The sequence below is a fragment of the Pogoniulus pusillus genome, chromosome 26 (genome assembly GCF_015220805.1).
Source record: "Pogoniulus pusillus isolate bPogPus1 chromosome 26, bPogPus1.pri, whole genome shotgun sequence".
Taxonomy (NCBI): Eukaryota; Metazoa; Chordata; class Aves; order Piciformes; family Lybiidae; genus Pogoniulus; species Pogoniulus pusillus.
Window position 1 is genome coordinate 5,817,304 of NC_087289.1, and position 22,484 is coordinate 5,839,787.

Sequence of the window (22,484 nt, forward strand, 5' to 3'; positions counted from 1 at the left end):
ACTGTACACAGCACGTAGGGCAGGAGATGTGTCCCACGCTTGGCCGCAGCCTCCCCTCCTGGGCCCAAGGTAAAGGCTCTATTAAAATCAAAAGGCAACTGTGCTGATTCCCCAGGGAAAGGAAGAAAAGGATGGAGCTGTTAATGAGTACAATTAGAGTTGTAGCAAAGCAGAATCAGAGGAAATCATTAGCTCCGATTATCTTCTGTGGCATCCAAGTCGTAGCCACGATGCTTTTCCAGGCAACAACCCTGCAGTACAGGAGACAGGGTCGCTTGCAGCCCCTCTTCTGCTCATAGCTTCCATGCAGCTATGAGGGACAGTACAGGCCAACACTCTCTTCTGCTACACTCACTGGAGCTCTGGTTTGCCAGCTGGCAGGACTTGCAAACTCCAGTGCAGCACAGAAGCAGGCAAGGTCTTGCATTCAGCCCTTCCTTGGATCTCATACACTGCAGTACTGCTGCCTCTCCAGCGAGCCATAGTCGAGGGAACTCAGTGACACCAAACAGCTCTTAGCCCTACTATAGGAGAAGTTTTCATCCCTCTCCCCAGCAAATGGGGCTGGGTGGAATGTACTACTAGCCAGGGAGTACAGACAAGGGTCAAAGACTATGCAAGCACCTCATTTTTCAAGCAAAACATCTCAACTCCTCTGTAACTCCACAAACACTGCACAGTTTGGCCACCACTGGCTGCTGAGGTGCTCTGCTGCCTCATGTAGATGAGCAGCCTGTAGGAAGACACTTTATGGATTTGAGAGAAGCAGGCCTGGGGCTTTAACACAGTCTGGAGAAATACCATGCCACCAAAATTTAGAAAAAAGAAAGAAAGAGATTGAAAGAAACAAAGAGACCCAATAATTTATTGGCAGAGCTGAAAGGGGGCATTTGAAAACCACAGGGCCAACTCTCCCCTGGGAAGCTCCTCCCAGCTGCAGAGAGATTTATAATACTGGTATCCCTCAGCGAAAGGCTCTGACACTGAGGCAGAATCCCAGAGATCCTGCATGCCATGGCAGAGAAAGAGAGCAAAGTGCTGCAAGATGCGGCCCCAAGGGCACGCTGCTAATTGAAAGGTTGGCCTCCCACCCCACTGCTAAAAAAAGTTTGTGTTTGACAAAATCAGCCTCTATTGACACCGCTGCTGGAGGGCTTCAGATGGATCCTTCCTCCAGGGAGGAGTGCGAGAGAGTGGCCCATGAGTCCCTTCAGAGGTCAGAGGGCACTGGTGGAGACCTCTCAGTGCTTTCAACACGGGGAGAGGAGCTTAGTGCCAGCTCTTGTTCTCACAATGTGATTTTTGTGTTTCGAAAGCTTGAATTATCCCTGGAAAACAAGGGGAGAGAGAGGTTAAAGGTGTGCATTCCTACAGACCACAGCACTCCCCCCGCTCCACCCACCATGGCTACCAGTGGTGCCATCTCAGTATGCCACTCAGACCAACGCTCATTAAGCATCCCAAGCAGATCTTTCTAACTATAGACTTTTCACACAGGTCAACCTGCTGCTCCAGAGCACTTGGAACATGGGGAGATTCTGGTTCACCCCCATTCATCAGGGTAAGTGTTATTTCCTGGGAGCAAAGCACATGGTAAGATTCTGGAAACCTGCCTGATAAGATTTTGATGCTTAAACAACTTGCATGATCCCTTTTTAATCCAAACCTTTGTCTTCAGGGATTCTGCATGGAGTACAAATACCCTGTCAGTCCGACCTTCTCCTGCCTGTCCCTCATACTGTCATGCTGTCAAGAGCTCTCTGCTCTCTCCTACCTTAGAAGAATATCTGACCTGACGAGGTTGTTTCCCTCCAGTTTATATAGAAGAGTTTCTTCACCAGCTTTTACTCACATGAGTGCAGTCACATGAGTTGCAGAGGCTACTGACAAAGAAAGGACCTTCATTTGCAGAGTCTCGCAGCACATGATGGCAATTGAAGATGGGGCAGGTGAGAGAACCCTGTGTTGATGCTTGCTGCCAGCCTGTGAGCAGCAGCAAGGGCAAAGCCTGTTTACACATTAGCAGAAAGGTGGTCTGTCTTTCTAAGCTCCAACGGGAGTTAGTGAGACTACAATTACTTTGGGATGATAGGTTTGGCAACTCTTCCCGTAACAGGGACAAGGCAGTAAGTTGTCCAAACCAAACACCTACAGCAAGTATCACACCAAATTGGCAGAGTTGTGTTGCAGAGCAGAGGCAGCAGCTTCAGAAGCAAGGTGCTGCAACAAGTGTAAAATTAACCCCCTGAGCTAACGTTGCATGCTGCTAAGAGCTGCACGGCAGCTGCAACATCACAGCTCAGGGCACGCTGAAATACCTCCAGGAGGTGAGCTGGAGGAGCAGAAGGAAGTAAACAACACTCTTTAGAGAGTTAAGCAAGTTATTCTGCTATGACATGACAGCAAAAACCATGCTGGAGGCCATCTGCAGAAGACTGGGGTTCACCTCTTTGTTTGTCAGCAAAGCAGGCTGTGCTTCCATTTGGGAACATGATTCAGGATTCATTAACTGGATTCTGGTTAATTTGCAACAGTGGTTTGGCTTTCTAACCCACACTGTGCTTTCACCCATGGCATCTACCTCAGGAGGACAGCACACTTTGCTTAGCTCTTCCTCAGACAGGTTTCCACACTTCCTCTCCTTTTGCCTTTGCTGGGGTGCCCCAGGCCCTCTGCTCATGGCTACTCTTCCTGCTCAGCACAGGCAGCCCAATATAGATGAGAGCTAAAATCAACTCTCTTACTGTTTTCCTACACACTTGGCACACTGACTGCCTTCTGAAACTGGTATTTCATGAAGCAAGCTGGTTTCCTCCCCTGCAAGGTCACTTGAATGTCACCTAACCACAACACTGCTAGGTACTTGTGCAATGTTTTGTAAACATTGATCCTCACAAAAGCAAAAGTTGTGAGGCAAGAAGGATATTATTTTCACCCATAACAAGCTCTGTGAACACTGCATGCCCACAGCTGTGGTGGGAGGTTTTGGTATGCCTAATGGCCCCTCAGAACTTGGCTGTGTTGGAGCAGCCACCTACCACACAGGGCAGGGACCGGGCACTGTAACACTTCCTTCCAGCAGGTTCTTCTGCTTTGGCATGAGGCAGCACAGCAATCCTGCCTGGCTACAACCAAACACAACTTGCATTGCCAGGCCTCCTGCTAGCCCTTTTTAAGATGCACTGGAGGGGAAAACCAACAGCCCTGAGCTCACCTTGAACATTTTCTCTGCACATGATGGGTTGCCCCTACCAGAAGCAGCAGGTGGTTTCATCTCTTTAGCCACAGCATTATTGTTTCAGAAGACAGCAGCTACTGTGTGTCCTTCCTGCACAAGTTTTTATTGACAGGCTAATTTATTCTGTTCCAGCCCACTGTCAAGAGCAAAGGCATATATGCCAAGCTCCAGGCACCCCTCTCAGTGTCCATCACATGGATGTGCTTAGCATTCATTTACCACTCCATATCTGCTTACAGTCAATCCTAAAGCAGCAGACCCAAGCTGAAGACATACCTCTCAGCCTCCCAGGATCAGGTCTGGGATAAAAGTGCCTTGTGCAAAGGAAAGACACATTAGCAAAGCAGCACACAGCATTGCCACGGAAAGCGCTGTGTGAATGGAGACCACAGTGAATGTGGCAGTCTTCAGTCAAAAAAAAAAAACCCAAAAACGAGGAAAAAAATCATTTTGACCTTAGGGAGAGATCCAATAGCACAACAGGCCCAACATCAGGCCCACAAGGCAAGAGAACAAACATGCCAGCCCACGGGAGGAGGGTTGGAAGCTGAGAGGTATGCCGTGAAGTCACATAGGAAGAAAGATGAGGCCCTACCCTGTGTGTGACAGAGGGAGGGGGAGCGTTCAATCAGCGGCCACTGCTGTTCACCAGGCCATGAAACTCCTCCCAGGCCCTGGCAAGCCAGAGGGAAAAAAAAAAAAGTAAAATAAAATAAAAATGAAACAACTCCCCCCCCAAAAAAACCCAGCAGCACTTCAGATCAAAGGCTTCTTAACTTTTAACAAGAGCAGAAACATTCAATGGCGTTTGAAAGGCACTTGTCTTCAGAGAGCAAGGCAATATTCTCTGCTAGCCCTAGTGGATAGAAGCATCCTTAAAACCCAGCCAAACATCTGACAGCGCCAGGCAGCTCCAACGTTCTGCGCAGACAAGAAGCGTTCCCACTGGCTGCTGCTGACAGAGCTACACTAATACCCAGAGGCAGGTATGACCTTCCCAGTCACAAATGGAATATCCATTTCCTATTGCTAATAAAATAGCCAATGCTACATCTTTCTGGAGGATTATCATGTTCCTTGGCTGGTTAAACCCAGCCACTGGCTGGCCTCATGCTTCAACACATGCCTACGGAGTAATCCCTCCCCCCCAGAAGGGGCTTCTTTTAATGCCACACGGCTTAGTTGTCGCAAAACTCTTCGATCAGGCAGCAGAATCCAATTGTTATTAGAAAGCCTCATTTCCTATTGTAAACCTGCATTGTTAATGACAACCCAGTAAAAACATCACAGCTATTTGAAATGAAAATGGTTTCAGGTAAGTTAGAGGGCCAGGCCTAATGCTGCATTCCCTGGTGGAGAATGTTACTGACGGACGAAGCTAGCAGACTGAAAAATTGCTGTCTGATTTACGAAGGCAGAATACTGAAAGCCCTCTCAGGGAAAAGATGCCAAGGTTAGTGCGAGCATGACTACTATCTTCTGGGATCAGAGACATCAAAGAACCTCACAGCTCTCTCCATGCCCAGCAAAACAGCACTGGTGCCTACACCACATGCCTAGCCATTTACTAAACCCAGAGCCCAATGGAGCTGGAGGAACCTTATAGGGAACTCAGGTCAGTCATAAACCCAGACTACACTGCAGGTTTTGTTGCTGGTACTTAGCAGCTACCTCACATTTTCTGCATTGCCTCATCAGGCCACTTCAAGCGAACGTAAGAGTCCAGAAACAGGAATTTTGTGTTAGTCAGCATCTGTGCCAAAACCAGACCAACAGTCTGGCTCTTACCTCAGCCCCCCAAAATCACAACCAGCATTTGCAAAAAGCAGCTCAGGTGTCATGTACTCTTGCCCCAGCAAAGTCATAGCCCAGATAAACACATGGTATCCTAGCAGAGTGCCTGTCCTGTGCACTCCAAAAGACTGCACATATACATTGGAAACCCAGCAAAGGGGGCAGAAGCAAAAAACTTTTCACTGTGATGTCCAGCTTGGAATTTGCCACACTGCTTTCTCAGACAAAAGTACAGCAAATCCCTCTTTTGGAAATCCCAAAGGTGAAATCCTAAAGATCATTGACTGTGGCACCATCAGTACAAATCTGGAGACAAAACATTCCAGTTCTTTCCAGTACAAAACTTCCAAGCAGAAACTAAATCTCCACAGTGCCCCATAGCACAGGCTCCTGTGAACTATGAAAGTGATCAGCTCTAAGAAAGCCCTGCTTATATCTGGCTAGGTTTTCTCTTTCCCTCCACCCACTGTAGCTCAAAATCCTCCTAATACTGACTGGGATGGACAACTGAGTTATAGCCATCCATGGGAGTCACAAAGCTCCATGGTTATCTCAAACACGACCCCTGGAAGTCAAAGGAAATGAGAAGGAGAAAGACAGCAAAGGGTGCCACAGATGCAACAAGATGGCACAGGGGGCACAGCTGTAGTGCACAAGGTCAGATCTGTAAATCAGCTTGACCTACAGCAATATGCTGCTCAGAGGACAGAAACCTGCAAGTGGCTCATTCTAAGTAAGAAGGAAGCACAGAAGCCCCTCAACGTCAACTTTCCTCCCAAGTCTCCCCAGACACAGCACCCTTCAAGGCCACAAGGCCATTAAATTTGTCAGAAAGGAAAAGTGCCCATGTCACCCAGTCAGCACACAGTACTAGACAGTGTGGGTCCACAAGAAAGTTAGATGGAAGAGAAACTCTGGATACAAAGGCCTCTTAGCTGCTGAATGCACAGCTTCAACCTTGTCAAAAAGTCTCCATATTCATGTCTTCCCTCCAGCTTACCATGTCTTGTATTTCTACCACATTTCCATCACCCATAATCACATCTTCTCTCTCCTCTCCCACAGTTCTCCCCAAACTCGTAACTTCTTTTCTCTGCAGAAGGATCACAAGGACAGATTATTTGTCAACATAATTGATAATTTATTACCCCTTTCAAACCAAGGAGTTCCCTGTTCCAACATTCCAATAATATCATGCACATAGTCCTTCAGCTGCCAAGTCCTTCTCACAGAGAAAAAGCTCTTCCAGCCAAGAATTTTTAAGCCAAGACCCTCATACATATTATAGTACTAATTACTCAAACTATCTGCTGACTTGACTGAAAAAATTCACCAGGATGTGTCTGCCCTAATGTACCTAAGCTGTGCTAGCAGAGCAAACTGCTCCACATTTCGTACCAAACACGGCTGCCAGTTAATTTTGTCTGGCAGAATCTTTATGACCTGTGACGTGCCAAAGGCACAGTGCCAGACTCTAAGAGGTTATTTTTATGTATAGACATTTTTAGTACCTTACTGCTATACTGTCTGTGCAATGATCAGATACTCAGTGAATTGATGCCCAACACTGAGGTTATTCCCATCAAACAGATGGGAAATGGAAACATTAGTAGGCTAAATAAAGCCAGTCAGACCCAAACCGTTCTATGATTCCTGACTCAGGACTGTTGACACTTCCCACCTTCTCCCCTACTGCCCAAGCAGGGCTTCCCTTATCCTTATCAACTAAGTTGGGGTGAAAAAAGCAAAAAGGAGCCACTACTGGGGACTCCAGCAAAAAGAGGAAGAGCAGCCACAGCCACTTCAAGGGACTTTCCAAATCACTACCATGCAAGCAGCTCTGTTTTCTCCAATCACCCTCAATCTTTTAAGTCCCAGTGGTTCCCCTTCAGCACTTCCCTGTGCAGTTCTGCTTCCTTATCAGCTCCTTCCCCAGCTAAAAACAGGAGACAGCAAGATCATGGTGCATGCTGTCCTCACAACACTCACCAAGGGCTGTCCCACTTCCACCAGCCTGCCTGCAACCTGCCAGCACAGTAATCACTCACTACACTCTGCAGGTAGTGTCCAGAGCAGCGCAGCCTCTTCCAGAGGGCTCCCCAGGTTCAAAGAAAATCAAGGACTTTGTGACAGACCTGAAAACTACTAGCTTAAAAAAAACACCCTAGCATATTCCTCTAGCCTGAAACAATTCTATCACATATCTGTAAGTATCTGTAGCAAAGGCAAACAGGGACAACATCACAACCTTGAAATGGACACATCTGAAGTGACCTCCTTGAAAAGAAACATGAAATAAATAGTTTATAGTCACTTTTTTTGGATAAGAGACAGGCCAATGAGGTAATGAAACCTTTTACAAAGTTGTGGACACTTCTGAATAAGGTATACCATGGCAACAGAGGACAAATCAATGAATCCATTATTTCAAAGCCCAGGTCTAGGGAAGTGCTCTTAGACTTGCAGCACCTGGAAGTATTACTGGAATTGGAGTGATAAATGAATTCAAGCCAGCACTGCAGAGGCTCAGGAGAGGAGGACAGCTTTCAGATCTAGAACCTCATCACCCTTCTCTACCTTTTATTTCTGCTCTGAGACTTTAAGGAATGAGAGTGAAATAACACAGCTCTCTAGAGCTGGTAAGACCCAAGGCAACCTACCTTTCTCTGACTGACAACATGTATAGGTCCCATTTGGAAATCATCTGACTTTAGACAAGGTTAACTCTGCCCACGCCAATTAAATTACCGTCAAAGACAAAGATGATGCATCTAAGCAGCACTGAGGAGTTCTCCTACGGTCTTGGAAATTAGCAAGCAAACAGGAACTGTAATGAGTTACAGAATTAGCTGAACTCTGATGTAACCACAAGGGACACCTCACAAGGACTCCAACACCAGCTTACTGTCTCACAGACACTGATCTTCTCGTCCAACATCTGCCATTTACATGCAGATTTCTGTTCTTCAATCCTCACTGTTTTTAACCTGAGAAACTTGACCCTGTGGTCTTCTTACAGGACATATCCTTACTTCCTCCACACAGTATCTGCTCCTTTCCCAGCTACAACATAGTCTGAGGCCATTTCCTCCAACTGCCTGCAATGAAATGAACCCAGTGCCAGCCCTATTAAGATCAACTATTCCTCTCATTTACTCGAGCCATCCCATTAGTTATCAGTAGTGACTTTGAAAGGAAAGGATAGTTTTATAACCCTGCTCAGCTCTCACTGCAGCAGGCACTTACAAATAACTGAAGCTTTGTTTTCAAAAAGAGCAACCTTGCTTTAGAGATGACAGGACAATTCATAAAGTCACAGAGCAACCAAAATATTTCCAGAGCAGCCCTCTCAGCAGCAGCCTGCTGTACAGCCAGGGGTCTGGCGTCTCCTGGCATGCAAAGTGACGTTGTTAATTTGGCTGGGATTCCTGGATGGTGCTGCAGGTGAGAGCTCCCAGGACAGGAAATGGTCACTGACCACACAGTTAACAGTGTGGAAAAGAAAGGCTGATAACCCCAAGCAGGGCAAAACAACTATGCAAGACAGCCAAGTGCTTCCCACTGCAACGCTCAAAACCCACACTCCAGATCCATCGCTTCTCCTCCACCCCTCTCTCAATTGCAGTTTACTCCCTACAGTACCTGAATATATTTAGTGCACTCACTGAGACACGAGCAGGCTGCAACTGGCAACACCTCGCTTTCAAAAAATGCACAGTGCACCTCCTAAGGCAAGAGACTAAGAGGTTTTTTTGTTTGTTCTTCTCAATTCCAAAGCACAGGGAGCAGCACTGTTCGCAACCCACTGGTCACTGCTGGACCAGGCCACCTCCAAGATTACCAGCGCTGATGAACAGAACCTATTAAATGGTTCACCACATCTGACTGCACCTCTCTCAGTCCACCTCTTAGGGGACAAAGAGAAGCTATTTCTCTCCAGCTACTGAAACGAGGTAGCCCACACAATGTCACACACATTCTTTTCAGGTGCTCAGCACTGTAGCATCTAAGACACTATAAACCCCCTGGAATTAAGTGAAGTCCAAGAGATTGTTCTAGCTCTTCTAGCAAGATTGGAAATTAATACAGACTAGGCTGACCCTTCCCCTCACTGGGATTTAGGCAGCTTGTCAATATCACAAGCAAGAGAAAGGACAAACACAGGAAAATTGCAATGAAAGATCTGCTTATCTAGCTAAATGCACAAGCCCCACTGCTGAGAGCAGAAAGGACAGAATGCAGAACAGCTCATTGGAATAGCTGTGAAGCAACAGATACTTTTCAAACACAGCTTGGCAGCACCGCCACTTTCTGAAACAAAAGAGACTGCAGCCTCACTGACAACTCATGAAAAATGGTGTCTAAAAATGAGTTAATACAAAATGCATTATCACAAAAGGAATATATAAAACCTGAAACACAGGGTTCAGGTTCCACAGCGAGGGCCGTGCTGGCAATTTCTACAGAAGCATTCATTTACAGTGTGTCAAAAGCTAATCCAGGTCAATGCACTACCTAAAAGTCAAGGTTTTGAGAAACGCCTGTTCTTTTCTTGCTAAGCGTGCTCCCTTCCCCGAAGCACAATCAATGCCAATCAAACACTGCACATGAGCAGAGCTCTAGTGGAGAGATGCGGCCCATACAAATGAAAAATGCTACGAGCCCCCCTAGAAAGGCAGCCCTGACAAAGCCTACAGCACAGCTCTTCCATTAGAGCCTTTCATAAAACACAGCCAGAGCGCGAATGCGGAGTGCTGCTGGAAAGCCCTCCCCGGCCATAAATCACATGGTACACACGCAGCATAAGTGGGGTTTATTCATGATGGACAGCATTTCAACAGGGCTTGATAGATGGCTGAGGAAAAGGAGCCAGGCTTATATGGAGGATAGAACTGGTTACACAAGAGAGTCTTCATTAGTGAGAGAACCTTAATGATATGAAGCATAGCCAAGAAGAGTCAGACTGAAAGCTGGGGCTGTCCTGTTCTCCTCTGTCAAGGAAGCAGGCATCGTCACCTCCCTGCAGCTGCTGTCGCTTGCTGCCCACTGGTACCAGGCAAGCAAGGCACACAAAGTCTGTCCATGCATCACCACACAGAAACTCCACTGACAAGCAGTTCTGCTCTGAATTTACACTGGTGGCAACATAAAACTGCAAACACAGTGCTGGAGCTCAAGAGAGGCAATGGAAGAAAAGAGCTCTCATGATCCTCTGCAGGGTGAAACGTTAATTGCTTAGGGTCTATCTTTCTAGGACACCAAACCAGCTCCTTACTATCTCTCTTCTACTCACAGAAGAGTAAGTGGGAGACAAACCAGTCTGCCCCTGTTTAAAAATTACTCCCAGCTGTAATCTGAACTACTGAACTCAATTCCACAAACACCTGTTACTCTTGGACAAGCTTATTTTGCACCACACATCAGCAGCACAAACAAATCTTCGATGCTATGCAGGAAGAGAGGGCAGCAAGTATGGCACATTACACTGTAGAGGGAAATAAGACCACAATTCTGGATACACCATAACTCAAGGACTGACACCTGCCAGAGCAAGGACAGATACAAACATTGCTATAGCAGCATTCTCTGTGCTGGGAAGTGCCGGTGGTAATAGCTTATAAGGGAAAGGTCATCTCATTTCCATTCTAACCTTGCTATATGAACCACCACTACATAGGATAGGTGATTCAGTACACAGCTTTCCCCTGCAGAGACTGAGGGAAGGCAAACACCTCCCTGCTCCCATGACAAAGCGGTATCACCAGACTGCTACTGCTGAACAGGAGCAGAATACTTTGTTGTGTCCACTGGAGCACTTCGCTATCTCCTAATGTGGACAGAGTCGATAGTGCCCTCTCCTGGCACAAAAGGCATGAGAAACGTTACTGGCAAAAGCACGAATACAAGGTTTCAACAGAAGCGAGAACTTCCAGAAACCAAAGCTGCTTGGAAAAGATTCAGTTTAATAATTTCTCCTTCCCTTCTCTTTCCCATGCACGCAGAAAGGAGTGCCACACGGAACGCTAGATGCCTACAGGCAGTTTAAATGAGACTTTTACAGTGCTGCTAGTGACCCACACTTAAAATTTGCCTCAACTGGAAGCTAGCTGTATCTCGCCAAACTGTCTGACAGCACACTGCTGACAGGGTGATCATGTGCAAAGAGCAAGCTAGCATAATGAGAGGAAGTCATGAAAGGTACTTGCACCCTGATTATGGTCTAGATTAGAAAGCTCACTGCTCCATCAATGCTATATTAATTTGTTTCTCTTCTTTTTTCTGGGGACACCTTTTGAAGTGTTAATTTAACCAATATGACCTAATCAGCGTTATTGGTCTAGAATATGCTTAAGAGAAAAAAAAATTACACTCTTAACCTCTAACTAATACCTATAGATGCAATTTTTTTTGTCACTTTGTGGGAAATAAAAGTCACCCTGAATGGCCTGGTATGGTAAGCTCTAATAGGTTTGTTTAAAAATACAAGCTGTCCTCTCAGCGTACCGTGATCTTCCAGTCTTGTTAAAGAGCCTCTGTCACCAGGGCCTGGAAGACTTAATATACGACGTTTACTATGATTAGAAATCATTTGTACAGCACTGTAAATTCACACAGCACTTTCCCAAGACCATTTATAAGTCTAATGGCACTATAAATCCCTGTTAGCTTCCGCACTTTATTCCCTAGGATCTCTGTTTATTCAAATGATCTCGTGTGTGTCCCCCCCGCCCCGACTACAATCTTGTCTTTGAAATACATCAAGCCAGAGCCCCACACACTCCCATTTCCCAAACGACAAGCTGGGTGGATCACTAAAAAAGCCCTGAAAAAAAAAAAGGAGAAGGTTTTGCTATTAGAACCAACTGTCCCTAACAACAGCACAGAAGCAACACAGATATTTGCCTTGCCAAGCGCGCTGGCAGCAAGCGCTGCTGTTTGTGTGACCGTCTGCAGCGAAGCCCTAACGCACGTGAGCGCTTCTACCAGCTCCTGTGACCTGCATTAAACTGCTCAAGCACGCATGCAACCAGCAGCAGGCCCTCCCCTTGCCACCACACGTACTTGATGCTATCAGTGTGTGTTTTATATTCCATGATGGTGTTGGGAGGTAGGTTGAGCACTCTTCGTAACGTATCGCGTATCCGGGCTGTCGTGGCCTGGTCACTGGCTGTCTTGTTCCATATGGAGATGATATCCTCCTACAGAATAGCATGTGAGGGGTAAGCAGATGGCACTTGTGGCAGCCCTGTCCAATGGAAGCGCAAGCCGGCCCTCAGAAGCGCTCACCTGGAATCGGACAGAGACGACTGCCCCACAGATTTCTTCGCCCACCATGAACTGCTCCCCCAGCATGGCCAGGATGAGGTTCTCCCAGCACCGCGACGCTAAGCCCTTCCGCAGGCGGATAATCCATTTGCCACCATTTTTGTTGGCATCGTCCTAGGGAGAGGGGCGAGAAATTGATTTGTTTTCTTCTAGCTGTTTTTCTGCTTTCCTTAAGACAGCAGAGGCACAGACAGGAGCAGATATTGATTGGGTGGGGCAAGGGACAGAGTGGAGGCATTTTTAAGCAAAAGCATTTCACTTCTCCCTCCTACAAGCAGAGCCAGAGGTACACCACTTACTTTGAATACAAAGTATTTGAAACAGTGACTCTCAGCATTCCAGAAGAAGCTCTATGCACTGAAGACTTGAGCTCTAGTGTTTCGATCCCACTACCACAGACTAACAGCAGCCTACCAATTTGCACACAGAAACAGAGGCAAGGGCCCTAAAACTGCTCCTAAACCTGAGCCTGCATGCTAGTTTGAAGCTGGCTGGAATATTTTGGTGAGAAGAATTAGATTATAGGCTGTGAAAAGGAAACAGTGGTGACATCTACTGCACTCACAGGCTTCCTGAGATGTATAAAAACAAGAACACAAACATAGGTAACAGAGTTGCTCTTTGTCTGCCTCCCTTCTCTCTCTAACTTGCTGTCTGTGTAACTAATCTGTCTGCTTCCCAACTCCCCTGGGCCAATTTTCCAAACTCACCTTGAGCGTAAGGCAAAGTCTGGGGCAAGGTAGAAGGGTGGAAAGGAGGTGGAAGGGTGGTTGGGAGCCTCTCCTGGGGACTCTGGTTTCTGGGAGGGATGCTGTGTTTCTGTATTACATTTTTACCTTATATATTTCTGTACATAGCTGTAAATATTGTAAATATCTGCTTGTATATTGTGCTAAGCTGTAAATATAAAGCTTCATTCCTTAACCTGCAGATCGGCTGAGTCTGGTCTGGGTGATTTCGTAAGAGTGGGGAGGCACAGAACTCCCAAATCATCACATCCTGACTACCTATTTGCCTAATCATCTTTAGGTCTGCTTGTAAATCAGGAAAAGTCCCTCAACACAGAACACGAAAGGCAGGGAAAGAGTTTGCAAAGTGGCATTTAAAAGCAAGTGAAAAGCTGACAAATGCTTTTCTTTCACATTTCCAGGCACGGGGTCACAAGTTGTGTTAACTCAGAAAGAACCAGTCCATTCTGAGAACCACTGACATTATCACTTGTCATACAGTTGAATGTTTGTTCCAGGCTGCTGTGACCCAGGGAAACAACCAAAAATGAGGGGAGAGTAAAGAATAAAAATTATGCTAAGCACTCAGTCTGTCACCTCAATATTGTGATTCCGTATGTTGCACCTGAAAAGGAGCTGAAAACTTCTACAGACTCCCCTGCTTCACAGAATGCACACCTATGTCAAAGAGCAGCTCCTCCTCTGTGCAGAAGGCTGTGGCTTTCTCTTGTAAATCTTACAAGGTGAGAAGGTAACAAATTCCATCCAAAGCTGAAGGAGAGAGAGGTAGGAACAAGCCAAAGAGGTGGCAGTTAGGAAAGGAAAGGAAAGACAGGTCTAGGACAGAAACAGAGAAGAACAAAGGGGAACTCAGAGGGGACTGCAAAACACAAGACGTTCCTGGCCAAATCCCCTCTGCCAAGCTGGGACACACCTTAAAGATGCTAGGCAAGGCAGCCCAACCCTTAATGAAACAAAGTTAACTTTACCTTAGCCTTAAAGCTTCACTAGAGCTTGGATAGAACTAATATTTGTGTGCTCTCCGAGAGAGCGAGTGCTAACGAAGCAATCCTGAGCAAATACAGCAGTGCAGTAGAACAGCAGAACTCAGATCCCCAGCTTTCAGGTGTGTACTGAAAGGGAAGGTGTCAGCTCTGGATAAGCCTCAAAGCATGACAGCAGCCACATGCATGGTGAAGAATTCAAATGAACATGAATTCCAGGAATGTGGTGCAATCCCCTAAGGTGCAAACTACTTGCTGAATAAGTGTCCTTGTTCTCCAAGTTGTGAACATCTCATTTTAAGAATTATACTGTCAAGGCTTCAGAGTTTAAGGAGGGAGTTGAGTTTAACTTCTTAGACTTTCCGCAATGACTTGGTGATACTGTGATACTGTGTGATACTGTGTGACTACTGGGAGTCAGAAGAGAAAATGACACTGGCTCAAAATATTTCAAAGGTGGTTTAAGCAGGTTCAAGGCTAAAAAGAGAACAGTGATTGGGAGGCAGATGCTGTATTGTGTGTTTTACAGTTATTGTTAGTTTTCTTTTAGGTTAAACAAGCTTCGGTTCAGTCAAGCATTTGATTTCCCTTTACCAGAATAATAATGATCTGCAGCCCAGTAAATCACCAGGGAACATTATGCTTAGTGCTTCTGACTTTACCCAGAAAAGGCACAGATGGATCCAGAAAAAGATAAGAGGTAAATACACACATATGTGCCTACAAGAACAGCAGCAAGTAACGATTAGTTTGGATGAGGAAAGGAGTGCAGACAAAGCCCTACAAAGCAAGCAGAAAAGGGAAGGCCAACAATAAGATCCCAGGTCCTCTTCTAAAAATGCAAGAAGGGAATGAGGCCAGAAGCAAAGAAACAAAAGATTTTCTCCACCTCCCACTTAAAGTGGCTACAGGAAAACGCTTTAAAGGAATTCTGTTATGATTAACTTGTGGACTCTCTGGCTGACACATTATCAGAGTAACTCCCTCACCAGAAGTCCAAAGAGAGTTAAACGTTTTGTATAAATTGCAGCTGCAGTAACTGGCTATAAAACACCTTGCTTCAAATAATTGCCAACTAGGGTCACATATAAATTTCTCAGGACCAAGCAGCCTAATTAGATACTTGAGCGCAACACATAAAATCCTCATACTGAGAATGGTTTTGGTCATTGTTGGAAGCTGGCCAGGAACTGGAAGAATGATTTGCTAGGCAGAGAGTATCTTTTTTCCCTTCTCTTTTTTAAAACAGATTTGGATAGGAATGAACAGAAGCAAACTAAGTGCCTTGGAACAAAGAGAAGCAACTGAAGGGCTAAATCTTCTTTCCATCTCCACACCTACATACAGCTGTAGGCTTTTGTCATTTGCGCCTTCTCTTCCCTCCTTGTCAGAAAAAGGCAGGTTGGCTTCTTATAAGATTTGCTGAATTCCACTTAGAGAAGTCCAGCCCCTCTAGAGGAAAGCCTCACACTGCTGTCACTTGACAAAGTTATAATAAATGGCAAGTGCCTATATCAGGAGACACAGAGCTTAGTTGGAGTCCCCCTCTCGTCGGGCTGTAGGCAATACTGCCCAGAGATCCTCTGGACCCAGAGGAAAAGGCAGGTCTGCAACCTTTGAGAAGTGCAGCTGACTACTCCCTGCATCTTACCTCTCCTCTGCCAGCAAGTCACAGGACTGCTGGTTCTATAGGACAAAGTTCTGAGGACAAGTTTACAGGGAACACAGAACGGACTGCACCCTAGAGAAGCCTGGAGTGCCATTTAATGACAAGAGACCCGTCACTGTAGGAGGTTCTCTCCAGAGTACTCTGTGAAAACATCAAGGCAGAAATGAGAGCTTCAACTCACCTCCCACATGGGTTTGATTCCCTCTTTGAAAAGGTGGAAGTCACTATGGCCTGTCAGGTCCCCAGGACGTACCATGTGACTATAAAACCGCCAGAACTGCTCCACCTGCAATGACACGAACCACACAACAAGGCTGATCAAACTGTTCACAGCCAGGATTCCTGCAGAGACAGGTTTCCCCTTCTACACAGGCTGCCCAGAACCACTTTCTCCTCTTCTGTTTTAATTTCTTCTCATGAAGGCATCAACTAATATATCCAGAAAGCAATGGTAGGATCAGAGCTTGGGTGTCTATTTTTTACTGGATCCATTACCAGAAGACTTGAAACAAGCATCAGGTTCCTCCAAAGTCAGTTGGTGTTTGTCTAAAGAAACCTCTGCTAAGATAACTGCTGCTCTGAAAAAACACTTTCAAGCATATCTTGTAAATCCTACTGCCTGAACTTTCAGTCAGTGGATGTCTCAAGGGCACAAGCTACAGCCAAGCCTCTCCAGGCAGCCACATCAGCCCTGCATTTACTACTGCTTCCTGTGATCATGGAGACTGAAATTTTGGTTTTGTTAATTTAATTTTACTGTATCCAGGTTTAAGATCTTCAGGCACCATTCAGAGCATTTATTTAAATACCTCTTACTTCCTTCTCCAATCTGCCATGGTCCATTTGGATTATCCACTTCACTTTGACCAGTCTCTGTTCTGACACCACTGCATCTACCTCAGACAGTCTGGCCAAAAGGGAGGGAAATGATCTTTTCTAATTCTTAAAAGCAACATATTTATCCTTTGAGATTTCCAAATATGAAAGGATGTTGGAGGGTCGGATCTCCAAAACAAAACAAGGCACTGGAAGAGATTATGCTAATTCACATATTTACATACTCCGTTCAGTAAGAAAATGGCTATTATGCAGTGAAGCTGCAGGAATCAAGACACCACCCCAAGAACTTTGTCAGTGACCTTAGCAATTTGGTCAGCACCTGGAATTTTGTTCCAGTGTCTGACCTCTGCCACCCAAGCAGGAATTTGCTTTGACAGCCGAGACTGAGGTGGGGTCAGAAGCAATCTATTTTGATCAGACACATCTAAATGCAGTGTGCAAATTATCTCCTAGCACCGCCTGAGTATGCCCTCTAGTGGTCAGCGCTCAAAAGCGTTCAGAGCCTTCTACTGAAAAGCGAAGAGGAAACCTGAACCCAGATTTAGGCTCAGACAATTCTTTTCTGAAGCTTGTTTTTTAACCCATCCTCAAACAGAATTTGGACCCAAACACATTATGACATTTGCTCGCCAGTCTCTCACCATCCTAGCCCAACTCTAGCACTTACTTGCAGAAGACAATAAAACGTGTGGAGTTTTTCCACTAAGCAGTTAAAAATCAACATTAAGTCTACACTGATTTAACAGACTGAAAAGTTATTGCCAGATCATCAAAGAGCAGCCACACTTTTCATTCACTGAACTAAAAGCACTCACTCAGACAGGGGAACAGAAGCAGTAACTACCCATGATGATAGGCTTAAAGCTGCTCTTCCCACACTCATCCCGTTGGCTGCAGTAATGCAACCCAGATACCTGGTCAGGCATATTTTCACAGCCTCCAGAAGGGATTAAGGGACCTTTTCATAAATTCCCACACGACAGAAGATAGAGATTTACTGGTGGGCAAAATTAGCATCTGCAAGGTTGTGAAGAAAATCTGGACTAACACTAGATTGAAAAAGAAACCAAAGAAACAAAAACCCCAAAGCAGCCAGCAGAATTGCTGGCCTTGAGAATGGTCTTGTATGTGCTGCTTCTGCAACAGAGACATGTTCTGCTTTTGTATCCTGGCATTTTAAAGATGGTTTTGCACTGCTGGTACCATGCAAGAACCTAATACTGCCTTTCCAGGATACAGTCATTTTACTACAGGAATGAACAACCACAAATGGTGGAAAAGTGAGAGCAATTTGCCACTTAATGAACTTCACTGCAACATTAAACTGCATGTCAGTCATGACTTCCAGACACACTACAGGCCACCAGCTACGGGTATACACAGCACACCAGGTGCTTGTTCCAAACACAGACTATGTGGTAGAAACAGGAGCAGGGAAGAAGCAGGGGAAGCATGTAGGAGGGAAGTGGGGAGACATACAACTGTACGGTCTTCGCTTCATATCTCTGTTGCATCCAGAAAAGGTGCTCCTTTCTTCTCTTGCATACCTCTCAAACTCTGCTCCAGATGGAAGATTTATACTACATTCTTTCCTTTTTCTATTATTATTCCAGCTACCATCATTACTGCAGGCAGAGATGTCTGGCACAGGGCAGAGAACTGCTTAAGACATGTCACTTGCTGTAGGCAACTCAAGAACTCACATGTTAAGTCATGGCAAACCACTCACTCTTCTCTATTCCTGCTCCGAGAGCACAGCCTGCACATGCATACACCCAGCACAGAGAGATCAAGCCAGCCATGCTGACCGTGCCATGCCCAAGTGACACAAGAACAGGGGTATACTCACAGAGGCAAAGGTGCCAATCTGTTTGATGTTCTGTTCGTAACTCTGCGAGCTGGTTGGCCTCCCGGGTGTTCGTCTGGAGTACCAGAAGGTGTAATTATACTGTAAGGGGTGCTCTGCTGGCCCTGGGACGACAGCCTGCAGAACACAAACACCTGCTTACCCCTGAAGCACTCCTCCAAACAGGGAATGAGAAAAATTACATCTACAGCATCAGAAGCCCACGTGTTCCTGCCTTCATGGACCATAAACCAAACAACTCATCTTCGTTTTTACTGAGAAATACTACCTCTTAGTGTCTGAAATGGATGATTAGGCTAATGGCAGCTGACTACTTCAAAGAACGTAGATATTTGCTGAGCAGGGATGACTAAGGAAAAAAAAATAACCTTAAGCATCAAAAAAGCAACTCTTGCAACTGTAACAGGCTGTAATACTAGAATTTCCTTTAGTATTTGTTTCTGTCTCAGAGGAAGAAGACAAAATAAAAAGGGCAATATGAGAATTGTAACCTTCTCAATGTCAGGGATAAAAAAGGCCCTCCTCCTCTGGGAAGAAAACTCATCCCTATTAAACCATGATTCAAATGCAATTATAACTCTTTGGTGGCACCAACTCCCTTAAGCAACCAACATCCCAATGCTCTGAGATGATTGGTCTTAGAACCTGTTATGTCACCTTTGGCAGAACTCATGGCTAGCAGTGGCCAGTGATCATTTCATCATTTCCAAAATGCCCCTTTCTGATTAAAAAGACTTCTAATAAGGAGCACAAAAAAGGCTAATGAGAACTCATTCCCCAAGAGCAGAAACTGACAGAAAACAACAAACCAACCAAAAAACTGTTATCTTGTATTGTTTGGTACTGGCCACAGGAGGTACTTAAATCTCTACTCTTCTCTTGCCTGTGATCATTTTATAAGGTCTGCATTACTTTAGACACCACAGTTTTCCCTAGCACCAGATTAAAAGAGAAAAAACAACAGAGGAGGATGGATCCATGCCTCCTTGAGTAGGCTATGCCACACAGACTTATGAGTTATTTCAGGAGCAGCACAAACATGGACTGGTACACTGGCAGCATGCCACTGCTCCCCTGCCAATCACTCCTTTCTCCACATCCTTTCCTGAGAAAAATGGTTTTTGGGGGAAAATAAAGCTTTATTTGTAATTTCTGTTCCAAAGTCTGGCAGAGTACAAGCTGCATTTATGAAGGAAGCACTCACCCCTCAGATTGCATACCTCCAAGAGCCACACCAGATTATCCAAATGCTAATGTAGCACTCCTGTCTTCATTACAAGAGCAACAGCTCGTTAAGCACCCACAGCCCACCAAGACCTATTTTCCTTTCATCTAGCACTCCCCCATCACGCCTTGGCGGTGGAATGCAGATGCCAGCCCTGTACCTTCCTCTTCGTAGTGGTCTGTGGTTTCTCCCGATCGTTCTTTTCCTTCTCACCGTCTTTCTGTGTGTTATTTTCTTCATTCTGGTCATGGTCTCCACTATCGTCATCTTTCAATCTGACAAAGCGAGAAGAGAGCGAGTCTTACACTGCACAACCGAGAAGGTTCACGCCAAGTCCGAATAGTCTCTGCTTCTCGGCTCAACCCATGCAATAAAAACGAGTACTACCTTGCATGCCCAGAGGCCACTACAGGCATCTTAGGCACACATTTTTAAGCAGAAGTGCGCGACTAAATGCCTCTTTAGGACAAACTCAAGCAGGTCATACTACATACTGATCTGTCATAGAAAACTCCAACTACTTGGCAGGGTTTCTAACTGCTCAGGCAGCAGCCACCAAGACCTGTCACTGTAACTTTGCTGACTTCCCTTCGGCTCTCCACGCCTTAAGCAGAGGCAGCCCCTCTGACAAGCAGACAACACAACAGCACCCCACAGGTCTCTCCGCCCGCCTCGTTCCCTGGGAAGGGTCGGAAAAGACAAGCGAGAAGCGCGGCCAAACGGCGGCCCCTCACCCCACCGCCACCGCACCGCCGGGCCGCCCCACGGCCGCGCACGGCAAGGGCTGTCCGCCACAAGCCCGTGCTGCCGGCGTCCTGCCCCCACCCCTCGGGACCGCATCCCCTCAGGGCCAGGCACCCGAGCAAGGCAGGGCCGGGCCGGACGCTGGGGGAAGGAAAGGGGCTATGCGCGGCCCCGTGACTCATCGCGTCTCGTCTGCCCGGCCCTGAGGCGGCGGTGGGGAGCCGCCGGCGGGGAGCGGGGCCGCGCAGCTCCCCGCAGCAGTGGCGGGAGGGGCCGGGGAGAGCCGCGCCGTAACTCACGCGTCGAATTTGTTGTTCATCGTCGCTGCCCGCCGCCACCTCCGTCCGCCTCAGCGACTTCCGCTCCGCCGAGTCCGCTCTCCAAACGCTTCCGCCTGCGCCGCACTTCCCCTCGGCGCCACGAGCACGGAGGAAGGAACGGAGAGAAGGGCACAAAGAAGGCTCCCGGTTGCCATTTGAGGTGGGACTCGGGCGGGATGCCAGCGGCCGACGGCTGCCATCTTGAGTGTGGCGGGCCGGCAGCGCCGCCATGCTGAGCGCGGTGCGGGGCGCGGCCGCCGCCGCGGGCAGGGAGCGCCGGGAGCTGGCGCCTCGTATGGCCTGGCCCCTGCCGGCGGCTGCCGCTGCCTCCCCTTGTATTATAAACGATCATTTATGTCTGCTACATACGGTTTTAGAATCGTAGAATCAGCCAGCTCGGAAGAGACCTCCGAGCTCATCCAGCCCGACCTAGCACCCAGCCCTACCTAATCACAGAATCAGCCAGCTCGGAAGAGACCTCCGAGCTCATCCAGCCCGACCTAGCACCCAGCCCTACCTAATCACAGAATCAGCCAGCTCGGAAGAGACCTCCGAGCTCATCCAGCCCGACCTAGCACCCAGCCCTACCTAATCACAGAATCAGCCAGCTCGGAAGAGACCTCCGAGATCATCCAGCCCGACTTAGCACCCAGCCCTACCTAATCACAGAATCAGCCAGCTCGGAAGAGACCTCCGAGCTCATCCAGCCCGACCTAGCACCCAGCCCTACCTAATCATAGAATCAGCCAGCTCGGAAGAGACCTCCGAGCTCATCCAGCCCGACCTAGCACCCAGCCCTACCTAATCATAGAATCAGCCAGCTCGGAAGAGACCTCCAAGATCATCCAGTCCAATCTAGCACCCAGCCCTATCCAGTCAACCAGACTATGGCACTAAGTGCCTCATCCAGGCTTTGCTTGAACACCTCCAGGGACGGTGCCTCCACCACCTCCCTGGGCAGCCCATTCCAATGCCAATCACTCTCTCTGCCAACAACTTCCTCCTAACATCCAGCCTAGACCTTCCCCAGCACAACTTGAGACTGTGTGCCCCTGTTCTATTGCTGATTGCTGGCAGAAGAGGCCAGGAGTTCTTACTTAGCAAGTGGGTTTGCATCCCCTGCCTGCCGACGGAGCTTTGGTCAGCCCTCGTTTTCCCATAGGACATTCTACCTTACTGCTGGTTCCTTCCACTGAGGATTCTCATACACCAACTAGCCTTAGCCTCTTTCCCTTAAGAAAGTCAAGTTGCAGCAGGTCTCCAGAATCAATACCTCAGCTTTATTTGCTACAGAGACCTTATTATGGGGATGAATTAACGATACTCGTGGCAGGAGATAGAGGTGTGATGGTTTGGGTGTTCCCTGCCCCCTCCCACTTTAGAAATACCCAGACTAGTCTCAGCTGGCTCTGGGAATATAAATGAAGCTATTTATTTACAGCTAGCACAATAGACAAGCAGATATTTACAGTATCTACAGTTATAGACAGAAATATCCAAGGTAAAAGGTAATACAGCAACACAACTCCCCTCCCAGAAACCTGAGTCCCCAGGAGGGGCTCTCAACCACCCCTGCACCTTCCCCCTGCCCCTCTCAACCTTCCCCCAGTCCCAAGGAAGAATGGAGGTTCGGCCAGGAGGTTAAGAAGCAAAGGTGAGTGGAAGGAGGTGTTTAGGAGGAGGCTGGATGAGGCACTTAGTCCATGGGTTAGTTAATGAGAAGGGTTAG

The 22,484-nt window shown here is 47.0% G+C and overlaps 1 protein-coding gene across 7 annotated transcripts; it reads right to left on the reverse strand.

The window, feature by feature from the left end:
- Positions 1-837: 837 nt before the first annotated feature.
- On the reverse strand, positions 838-20,885 carry EIF4E2 (eukaryotic translation initiation factor 4E family member 2). 7 transcript variants are annotated; one of them, XM_064164799.1, is made up of 8 exons: positions 20,735-20,876; positions 19,852-19,966; positions 18,449-18,583; positions 15,941-16,045; positions 12,320-12,472; positions 12,095-12,231; positions 3,834-3,912; positions 838-1,328 (listed from the first exon to the last, which is right to left on the reverse strand). In XM_064164799.1, the coding sequence occupies exons 1-7, from the start codon at positions 20,752-20,754 to the stop codon at positions 3,867-3,869; spliced, it is 711 nt and encodes a 236-aa protein (XP_064020869.1). In that variant the 5' UTR covers positions 20,755-20,876; the 3' UTR covers positions 838-1,328; positions 3,834-3,866. The 7 variants fall into 7 exon arrangements, with proteins under 7 accessions (XP_064020869.1, XP_064020864.1, XP_064020865.1 ...); XM_064164794.1 differs by lacking the exons at positions 3,834-3,912; positions 20,735-20,876 and adding exons at positions 6,033-6,125; positions 20,550-20,702; XM_064164795.1 differs by lacking the exon at positions 20,735-20,876 and adding an exon at positions 20,550-20,700.
- Between the last annotated feature and the right edge of the window lie 1,599 nt (positions 20,886-22,484).

Bases quoted from the DNA above. Each gene is read 5' to 3' on its own strand.
- EIF4E2 (XM_064164794.1), bottom strand. From the start codon at position 20,617: ATGAGTCACGGGGCCGCGCATAGCCCCTTTCCTTCCCCCAGCGTCCGG. The intron at 19,967-20,549 runs GTGCCTGGCCCT...TCGCTTTGTCAG, and splicing joins CCCGGCCCTGCCTTGCTCGG to ATTGAAAGATGACGATAGTG. The intron at 12,473-15,940 runs GTGAGTTGAAGC...CCCTCTCCCTAG, and splicing joins GAATCAAACCCATGTGGGAG to GACGATGCCAACAAAAATGG.